Raw genomic sequence first — 11,390 nt, 5'->3', positions numbered from 1 at the left:
CCCGATGTACAAAGCCCCAGAGCAGCCCAACATGGTATGAAATACTCCTCTGTGCCTGCACTGTATAATGGTACACAGTGGCTGGAAGCCACAAGCTGCTTCATTAGTAGAGAGGCCAACCATCCAAGTTTGTTCCAATGAGTTATTGTACTCTGGGGTCTGCTCAGACCTCAGAGTATAAGTGGAGGTGAGGAAAAATAAATCTTTGTCTCGTCTCTCCTGGACATCTTTGCAGCACCCTCTTCATCCTTCTTGCTGACATCATGTGTCCCAGGGTCACCACTGAGGCCTATGACTGGGCATCAAGGGTCACATAGGGCGTATTGACTCTGCGTTATGGCATCAGTGTGCTGCACATGACCATGCCCAATCACAGGCCTCAGTGATGAACCCCGATGCATAATGTAAGCCAGAGACCAAATGAGGATGCTTGGAAACCACTGAAGTCACAGGAAAGGAGTATAACTTCTGTATAACTCACTTCCCTTGGGCATACCACTGAAGGTTGTGCAGTACTCTGCAGATACAGCACCCAATCTTTATCAGCAGCCCTATTGGGGCTGCAGCACAGTGCTGTGAAGGCTTGCAACCCCTCCCTGGGAGCCCTGATCTGCAGTTTGGGAAACACTGTCCTAGAGACATGCTACCACTTCATATAATGGTAATACACTTTAATCTTTGCTTTTTGTTTGTTACTGCAGAGCTGGGACAGAAGGTGAGCTTGATGGAATATGCAGTGACATTACCATACTTCTGCACTGAAGGCATTCCCTCAAGGAATATCACATCTCCGATGGCTTTGGTGACCACTCCTGTGCCCTTACTACTTAGTCCAAACCATCAATGCAGTTCCAATGTGTTGAAGGGGACTTGCAGGTGGGCATCATATAGTCAAAAATCAGTCTAGCAACAGAATACATGTCACAGCCTTCAGAACAGCAGTCAAGTGATCGGTGGTCTGGTGACCTATGATGTTAACAGGCCTTGTCCATTACTGGATTAAATATAACCAATGGCTCCATGGGAGAAGAACATGGCAGAGGATACAAACTTATAGTGCTACAATACAAGTATATTAGCAAAGGCCTAAAAACTCCTATAAAAAAAAAAACAGTGAGACAATGACACCGGCTATCTGAGTCATATAACAATTTATACAATATATCAGTGAAAAAAAAATAATAATAATAATACAAAATGCACTTCTTCTCATGGTCTCCTGCTTAGAGAATTCAAAAGTTCCCTTTACCATCTGTCAGCCCTGGCATCTAATGCGAATGACCATGGCACATGTATAAAGCTATTTACAACGTCCACGTGTAATGGGGAGATGCCAGGAATAGCAAATATGGTAACAGTCTACTGCAGTCTCATCCTCTTCTCCGGAGGGCCTTTGGGGGTTGTGCCCTGAGGGGGTTTAACAGGTTCTTCTTTTTCTTGTTTTATAGTTTCAGCCGGTTGTTCGGGTTCTTTCTTTATTTGATCAACTACAAGTAAAGTAGAATTTGTTAGCGTTAGTTTTGAGACCTGTCTAAATATATATATATATATATATATATATATATATATATATATATATATACCTAAAGCAATATTTAATCGTGGTGTAACTGGAATCCTGTGGGCCCTAGGGCAAACGTAACACACCCCACAGTATACAGACAGAATGCAGTACCTCTCACCCCAACTCCTTAGCTCCCACTTCCCCCGCAGCATAAAGTCAGTCATATTTTATTACAGTCCACCCCAGGCACCCACAGCATACCATCAGACACTACATATATATGCACAGCGCTATGCTCTGGCCTCCAGCCTAGCCATGTGCCTGATGCCATTGAATTTGCACACTACTTTGCAGATCTGTGAAGTTGGCCAATATCACAGCACTAGGCATGTGAGGAAGCCAAAAACTACTACTGCCATCTCTACATCCTTGACCCCTGTATACAAAGAATAGATGCCATATGTCAGATAGCTAGATATACGTGGCTGGGACTGTGCTAATCATGAGAATACGGATCCAGTGTTGTAAAAACAGACTCTTCATAGACTATAATATAGATTATAGTCTATAGCCCCATAGATTGTAAGCCCTCGCGGGCAGGGCCCTCTACCCCACTGTGTCAGTCGGTCATTGTTAGTATTATATCTACCTGTATATTTTGTGTATTGTGAGTAACCCCCAAATGTAAAGCACCATGGAACTAATGGTGCTATATAAATAAACAATAATAATAATAATAATATCTCCTAACCTTCTCTTACAACAACCAGACAATGCACCAACAAAATCCTAGATGATTAATGTCCCAGATAGGACAACCCCTTTAAGGAGTGTGAATAAGGGAATAAACACTTACCAGGTACAGGTTTCTCCCCAGCTTTTTGCTGCAATATAAAACAGATACATTAATAGTTTGGAGAAATCACTTGTTGTTAATAGACACAGGGCAGCTATAATAGGCAGTGCTATTTTGGAGATATTCCAGCCATTCAGTATTTGATGGTTGTCCCTTGACTATGTGACATTTGTCTGTTACATCAGGCACAAAATAACACATTTTCCACTGGAATAAACGATGCTTCAATCTCCTATGTCTCCAATCTCTCTTACCCCTGGTTCACATTTGCATTTGGATTCCGTCCAGGGGATTGCGCATGAGGACCCCCCAGATGGAATACAATCGCAACTGCAAGCGCTGTGCAGTTAAAGCACACAGACCCCACAGACTATAATGAGGTCTGTGTGCTTGCCGCACACGAATGATTCATGCGGACAGTGAGCAAACAACACACGGACCCCATTATAGCACAGAGCTTGAAAGTGCGATTGTATTCTGTCCTGGGGGACTCCATGCGCTTATGTGAACAGACACTTAGGGTGCATTCAGACTACGTAACGCCGGGCGTGTATGAGAGCCGTACACGCCGGCATTACGGCAGACTGCCGAACACTTCCCATTCACTTCAATGGGAGCGCTCGTAACAGCGGCGTTTACGAGCGCTCCCATTGAAGTGAATGGGAAGTGTTCGGCAGTCTGCCGTAATGCCGGCGTGTACGGCTCTCATACACGCCCGGCGTTACGTAGTCTGAATGCACCCTTAGACTGCCCACCTCATGTCCAGTGCTGGTGGTCACACATGCTCAGCAGATCATCTGACACAAAGGTTCCTGCTATTGTACAGACCAGTCAATAAGAATCAGTGCACTAAAAGTAACTTTTTCTTACAAGCACTAGACATTCAGAGAACACCAGGGGGCACCATAACAATAATGAAATAGAAATACCTACACACTGGAATATTTTTAAATGAAAATGTATTTAGTTTGGTATAATCCAACCTATTGTGCCACAAATCCTTTAATGTGTACATTTTTTTTATTTATTTATTTTTGAGTGTTATTGGTACGTATCCGGGAACAATTATCCCCCTAAATAGAGCGCCCCTTTTATATATATATATATATATATATATATATATATATATATATATATATATATACCAAAAATACATGAGCGAAGGTAAATATCACCAATAACCGGGGCCACACGGTGGCTCAGTGGTTAGCACTGCAGCCTTGCAGCGCTGGAGTCCTGGTGTTTAAATCCTGCCAAGGGCAAAAAACCATCTGCAAGGAGTTTGTATGTTCTCCCCGTGTTTGCATGGATTTCCATCCCATATTTCAAAAAAAGACATGCTGATAGGGAAAAATGTACATTGTGAGCTCTATGTGGGGCTCACAATCTACATTTAAAAAAAAAAAATATCACCAATAACCAGATATTGTCACACAAACTAAATGCTGCAGTCATTAGTAACATGCAGCAGGAGGATGAAAAGGGGGAGAACTAAGGTGTGAAATAGCAGACCTGTAAGAATATTGAGTAGGAGAACCATATTATATTGGGACAACAGCATATCATGCCGGACACGTTTATGTAAAATAGATTCCATCTGAATAGTCTAAAAGGTTTTATTCAACACCATGCGTTATCTCATTGGAAAGCCAATCTAAGAGTACCCATATGCAGAGTTAAATGTCTGTGTAGGCACCATTCTAAGAAAAAGGTGTTTTATTCTATAAAGCAAGTAAAGTCCAGTTGTTCGTTCAGTCCCTTTGGTGATATAGTGTCTAGTTTAAAAATCCATTTTGCCTCCTTTTTCCCTAGTACTCACTCTCATTCATGTAAGAAACACATTAAAGAGCTACAGAATAATCCTGCTGCTGCATCTACTCTCAGGTGTGACTGGGAAGAACCATCTCAGCATTAGAGACAAGAAGGAATGAATGACCCCAACACTCCAAGGAATTGTGCTGATGAAATAAATATCATTTGAATCACTGCAATTTCTTGGAGTGCTTGGGTCATTAATCCCTACATGTATTGGTTTGAGTCCTTCCTTGAGCACCCATTCCTTCAGGAGTGCCATATTATCTTGATGCAATAGCAATTGAGAGAAGTGATGGACTGCAGAGACATTACAGGTTAGAATAGCGAGAGTGCAGACATTACATCCTAGAGTGCTGAACCAGCAGACTGCAGAGACTTCATAGTGGTGAGAGGCCAGTCTGCACAGACATTACACAGAGGGAACAGGGCAAACTGCAGAGGTATTATAGAGTGCTGAGAGCTCAGACAGCAGAGACATTGCAGAGTGCTGAGAGCTCAGACTGCAGAGACATTGCAGGGAGCTGAGAGCTCAGACTGCAGAGACATTGCAGAGTGCTGAGAGCTCAGACAGCAGAGACATTGCAGAGTGCTGAGAGCTCAGACTGCAGAGACATTGCAGAGTGCTGAGTGCTCAGACTGCAGAGTCATTGCAGAGCGGTGAGAGGTCAGATTGCAGAGCGGTGAGAGGTCAGATTGCAGAGCGGTGAGAGGTCAGACTGCAGAGACACTGCAGAGTGCTGAAAGGTCAGATTGCAGAGACACTGCAGAGTGCTGAAAGGTCAGACTGCAGAGACATTGCACAGTACTGAGAGGCCAGACTGCAGAGACATTACATAATGGTGCCTCTTGTCAGGAAGAACAGTCTCACAAAGCAGGAATGCTTGAGATTGTGTTGCAAAACTGTATTAGACTGTCAGCTATTCAGGGCACTCCAAGCACTCTTTATGATGTGATTGCTTGCATTTGGCCAAACAGAAAAACTACCCTGTGTAATGTGGTCTTGTGCTGACAAACAATGAAACGGCAGGGGACTAAAGCAATAGTTCCTCTTGCATGTGCTCAGCATCCCAGCCCAGTACTGATCAGAACAGTTCATTGCTGATCAGCACTCACTAACGCACCTATTAAAAAGAGATCACAGATTCATTTAATTTAATGAATGAGTTTAAAACGTACCTGGATAAACTTGGGAGGAAATTTTTGCCGGAGTTCTAGAAGTAAAGCATCTACCCTCTGTCTCTGGAAGAAGGAGCTAGCCTCTTCCTTCTTTTTAGCCTTTGGTTTGGCTTTATCTGCGATGAGAAATGCAAGCATGTATAACATAAAGCTAATACATAGATTCCATTCTGCAAAGTCATACATTACTTCAGTCTGCATGTATAGTACCTCTTTCCTCCTGGTCTTTAAAGTGCCACCAGTAGCCTTTAGAGGGATGATACCGGCAGTAAGACATTGCTTCATCAAACGCTGACTGGATCCCATGGATCGCTGTCAGCTGGAAAGACAAATAAGCAGTTCTATAAGGTTTTAGGTCCCAGTTTAGGGTTGTAAGAAATTATGCAACTGGGTTAAAAGGTGTTGCAAATTAAAATGACATTGCCCAACTGTAAATGGAGATAAGAGGGGGTCTGTTATAATGTTCTAATAAAACAACCACCCCCTCTCCTCCAAACAGTGAGCTGACACAACACCTAAATTAAACTTAAAACCATAACACATCAGTTTCCCTGTATACATAGCTTATCCACAAAATGTAACGTACAGTCCTGGAGTTGATAACTGATCCAAGGTCTGGCGCCTGGTAGATCACACCTGCGATGATGTAGTAGTCAGCCAGTGGCATAACTGCAGAGAGAATGCAAAAGGTCAGCATATGTCTGGGCGAGATTGTAAAAAAAATCTAATCTCAATTTCATTCAAGCTTATAGACTATTCTAAATTGGAATCTTCATTTTGCTGTTTTTGCCTTAAGAAACAAAATAAGGTTCAATGAGGAGTCTGATATATCTGATGCAAGTTTCTTCATGCTACCACTCAGTTATTGACTACAGTGGAGAAGCTTGTAGGGGGAATAATAATACATGAAATCTATCAGACTCTGAGGCAGGGCTAACAAAGATTTCACGATTCTGGTGAAAATTACAGCACAACCACCATATATAATGTATGGCACTGTGCTTGATAAGCAGTGAGGAGACCACAGCACTTGTCCACACAATACAGTTCTTTCAATCAGCAGTCCGGTGGCGATTCCAGGTACTGGACCAACACCAAAACTATATTGGTGACCTACAGTCCCCTTAGGACGTTTGATCTGTATCTTAGTCCTTGCACACCCCTTTAAGGACCCCTCTACAACAAGCCAGTGCAGAGAGTGCCTACAGAGAACAACACTCCCTCTAGAGGACCAGATGCGTCACTACATTAAGTCGAAAGCTTACTAATTTTACTTGACGAAGAAGCCGAGAGCTTCGAAAGCTTATAATCTGTTATCATCATTATTAGTTAGCCATTACAAAATTATCAACTACTGAAGACTCTTAAGTTTTTTTATAATTTTAGCGGAAAAGTGTAACGTTAAAGGAGTTGTCCAGTTTTCACTACTGATGGCCTATCCTTATTATATGTTTGGTGGTCTGAGACCTGGAATATCTGCAGATCAGCTGTACCAAAGACCAAAACAGTGCAGCTCTCTGTAATGTTTATATACTGCAAGTCACACTGCTCACTCCCCATACAAACTATAGTGGTGGGTGTAAGTACTGCAACGCTGCCCCATAGACTTCAACGGGACACTGTGCACTTAATCATGAATTAAGGGCCTCCAATGCAGGGGAGATCAATACAATAGTCTTGGTGACTCCCCCCAGTGTTTTCAGCCAAACAACATGAGACTCTTCTAACAAAAAGTGTTTTCCACTTCCACTATATTTTATTTACCAGTACGATAGTCAGATTTATCACTGTGTAACTAGATGTATATGCTGTGGCTACCGTGCAGAAGTTGTAAGGTTGACCGAATTTACCCAGCATTTTCAGAAACAAATATACTCAAGAATCAAGTATCAACAGTCTTATCTCATATCGATACCTATAGAGTTGATAAACACAAACATGAATGAAATAGTTCTTAGGTATTATATACTATACAGTCCACAGTCAATAAGTATAACAGAAACTTACCCTGTGTAGGAGACTGTCTCTGCTGCTTTCTTATGATGAACAGTATGGGCTCCTGAGCATGCAGCAAAATATACTCCACACCGATCATCTGACTATAATACAGACAGATAAGAGTGTTAGGATCAGAATACTGTATATACAAATGTAAAATCAGATACAAATGGAATGGTACCTCTCACCAAGGGCCTCCAGGTCTCTGATTATATGGCTAGTCAATGGCTGCAGTGGTCAGGTGCTGTGTTACTGGAATCCTGGCTCTCAGCCCCTGAATGCTAGTAGTATGGCCATTACTAGTAGATGGGCAACCCCTTTACTATTACCAGCCAATGTCTTTAAGTGAAGCTGTAACTTGCAGCAAATGTCATACACTAGGGAATAGCACACGTTGCAATTATCAGAATCATTTCCTCTAACCACGGAAACATTTGGAGAATCTCCCCCTTGGTGTCAAACCTAGTACCTTATACCATGCATAATGCATGATATAGTACATCAATTTTGCCTAATGATACAGTTACCTAAAATACTTAGACATGAAAACTATTGTATACAAAAGAAGTGTTCCTTTAGATGCCTGTTTAATTCCAAATTTCCATTTGAAGATGACCTGTTGACTCTCCTGACATGTCTGTTTCAGTAAAAAAAAACAAAAACGTATTCTTTGGCTGGTCTTACACGGCCGTAATGTAAGTCCGCAATTGAGGGTTTTCATTTGAGGAGACATTATATTCAATGTGGCCTCTTACACCACCGGATATTTTATCCATGGTGTGGATGGGCCGCAACCGTGGTCCGCAATTTATAGGACATGTCCGTAATGGCCGTGAATTGCGGCACTGCACGCATTCGCCCATAGAACTCTATGGGCAAGTGCGGCAGGACACAGACATCTGCGGAGCCTGTGTTGCCGGTCAGCAACTTGTGGACCGTACATTCAATACGGTCGTGTAAAACCAGCCTTTATAAAATAACTTTAGAGTATCTTTTCTTAGAACTGTTTCCTGCTGTCCCTCTGTTATTCCTCCTGGACCTGTAATAATAAATTGACAACTGTGTGTGTCATTTCATACTCTGACACTGTCCAATCAGTTCTGGCAATGACAGACTTTGTAGGGGCAAGTGAGGAATGATATTCTATGAGGAATTCTTATTTTAGTCATAAATAGTCAATGGAAATAGAAAAGGATCAGCACAACACACAGAACTGCCATTTCATGAGGAATTTACATACTTACTAACTGGCTTTGTCAGGAGAGCTGACAGGTTCTTTTATTATATCTATTCATTCAATTCTCTGGTTGTTCTCAAAAATGAGTGGCACCAGAGTTGACCAGCTGCCATTCACCCCCAGCTTCCTCCATAAATGTACATAACCAACTAAGCATAACAGGCACATGATTGGGGATCTCAGGGATATAAGATGTCTGTTTGGCCACATGTTGATGGCTATTATATGTTCTTTACATGGTCTGTGCACCATTATAGGATAGAACAGGGTTCACATGACATAACATATTATAAATCATGTTAAAGAAAACAGCAGAGATAATAGAACATTAATACAATACTACATATATATAATACTATATAATGCAATGCTACAATCCCAACAGAACTTACTTCAGATGATCTAGCGTTAACCTTTGCATCTTGACCACTTCATTATTGCAGGTTCTGTCGTAGAATGGGTTACTCCTCTCTGAGAAATAGTCAAGTACAGTCCCAGTATTTAATATGGGGATCCAGGAGCTGTCAACCCAGGAGATGCTGAGCAAATTATCTAGAATGATAGATGAGCAGAATAAGGAAGCATTTCAGAATATACATCATGTCATACAGCAAAATCTTCATAATCACAAGCTTATATATCATGATCTGATCTGAGACACATTATAAGGGTATGTTCAGACATTGTGGACAAGGCGCAGCTTTTTGGCTGGAGGTGGACAGCACTCCCATTAACTTCAATGGGAGTGCCAGAGATGAAGTACTGGCCTATCTCTAGCACTCCCAGTGATGTAAACAGTTGCATCAGAGATAAAGGAGTGCTTTACATGTCTCCAGCACTTCCATTGAAGTGAACACAAGTGCCATCCCCCAACAGTCACGTCTAGACTCACCCTGGCTGCAGTCAGACTAAAGCCAAGGCCCCACGTTGCGGAAAAGCAGCTTTTTTTGTTACAGATTTTGTTGCGGTTTTTTGAGCTAAAGCCAAGAATGGCTACAAGAGGAATGGGAAATATATAGGAAGCTCTGATACTTCTCCCCTTTACTCAATCCACTTCTGGCTTTGGCTCAAAAAACTGCAACAAAAAAAAGCTGCATTTCTGCAACGTGGGGTCTTAGCCTAAATGTGCAGCAGGGGAAAAGGTTCCCCGTTCTCAGGGGAGATCTCAATGTCAATGAAATCCAGCCAAAATGTATGATGGATAGGGGAAGGATTTGATCTCTGGGATACCATTGTGGCTAAGTTGTCTCAAGTCCCCTGCATTGTAAAGCTGCCCAGCACATCCTGCCCCTGTGCCCGGGGAGTAAGAGCTGCCACCTGCTGGCTCACACGGAACATAAGAGCAGTCCATTACAGACCCAGCAGCAGCCCTCACTCCCTGCTAAGTATCTGCTGTCACTCAATAACCAGAGGAAAACCCGCACATCATTATTTACCTCTGATATCCACAGCTGCCATGCTGAAACGCACAAACAAGCCACTTCCAGAAAGCAGACAATAGTCGGAGCTAGACTGTGCAGCTGCTAGAGTTGTCTTTTCCCGAATTATCGTCGGCAGCCATTTTGTCGGAGACCGTTCCCTATACTATATAACACATCGAGGAAGATGTTTAGTAACAAGGGAAGTGAAGGGAAACAAGTAGTTTTACCTCTACAGCTTATACGGTATGTCTGCGATCATTACATTCCGCTTATAGAACAAGTGGATGGACAGGTTACAGCGCCATCTGTGTATCGGAAGACTGCATTACAGTAATACCTACAATTCCTTATAGTGCAATGATCCATGTAGGACATCATTCGTTATCAATGTTCAATATGAAGAAATCATCTGGACAATAGCTATGAGACTATTATCCTATTAGTCAGAGCAGTACTTGCATACCTCCCAACTTTTGAAGAACCGAAAGAGGGACAAAATTTAGCCCCGCCCACTTTTGTGTTGACCCCGCCCACTCGTTAATTTTTCATGTGCCCGCACACAGTATAATCCAACTACAGTCACCCGTAAATTATATGTCCCCCCTCTATCTCTCCCCCAGTTTCATATACACCCTTCATCTGCCCCCAGTTTCATGTCCCTCTTCCATCTCTGCCCCCAGATTCATGTCCCTCCATCTCTGCCCCCAGATTCATGTCTCCACATCTCTGCCCCCAGATTCATGTACCACATCTCTGCCCCCAGATTCATGTCCCCACATCTCTGCCCCCAGATTCATGTACCACATCTCTGCCCCCAGATTCATGTCCCTCCATCTCTGCCCCCAGATTCATGTCCCTCCATCTCTGCCCCCAGATTCATGTCCCTCCATTTCTGCCCCCAGATTCATGTCTCCCATCTCTGCCCCCAGATTCATGTCCCCCATCTCTGCCCTCAGATTCATGTCCACTCCATCTCTGCCCCCAGATTCATGTCCTCTCCATCTCTGCCCCCAGATTCATGTCTCCCATCTCTGCCCCCAGATTCATGTCCCCCATCTCTGCCCTCAGATTAATGTCCACTCCATCTCTGCCCCCAGATTCATGTCCCTCCATCTCTGCCCCCAGATTCATGTCCCTCCATCTCTGCCCCCAGATTCATGTCCCCACATCTCTGCCCCCAGTTTCATGTCCACTCCATCTCTGCCCCCAGATTCATGTCCCCACATCTCTGCCCCCAGATTCATGTCCCTCCATCTCTGCCCCCAGATTCATGTCCCTCCATCTCTGCCCCCAGATTCATGTCCTCTCCATCTCTGCCCCCAGATTCATGTCCCTCCATATCTGCTCCCAGTTTCATGTCCACTCCATCTCTGCCCCCAGATT

The 11,390-nt window shown here is 43.2% G+C and overlaps 1 protein-coding gene across 1 annotated transcript; it reads right to left on the bottom strand.

The window, feature by feature from the left end:
* Window positions 1-1,186: 1,186 nt before the first annotated feature.
* Window positions 1,187-10,080, bottom strand: MED6 (mediator complex subunit 6). Its single transcript, XM_075280885.1, has 8 exons — window positions 10,023-10,080; window positions 8,979-9,138; window positions 7,359-7,450; window positions 5,938-6,020; window positions 5,562-5,670; window positions 5,352-5,467; window positions 2,361-2,388; window positions 1,187-1,487 (listed from the first exon to the last, which is right to left on the bottom strand). The coding sequence occupies exons 1-8, from the start codon at window positions 10,042-10,044 to the stop codon at window positions 1,360-1,362; spliced, it is 738 nt and encodes a 245-aa protein (XP_075136986.1). The 5' UTR covers window positions 10,045-10,080; the 3' UTR covers window positions 1,187-1,359.
* Between the last annotated feature and the right edge of the window lie 1,310 nt (window positions 10,081-11,390).

This window comes from Leptodactylus fuscus, chromosome 7 (genome assembly GCF_031893055.1).
Source record: "Leptodactylus fuscus isolate aLepFus1 chromosome 7, aLepFus1.hap2, whole genome shotgun sequence".
Lineage (NCBI taxonomy): Eukaryota > Metazoa > Chordata > Amphibia > Anura > Leptodactylidae > Leptodactylus > Leptodactylus fuscus.
Note: the sequence above shows the minus strand (reverse complement) of the source record. Positions and strands in the feature narration are given on the sequence as shown.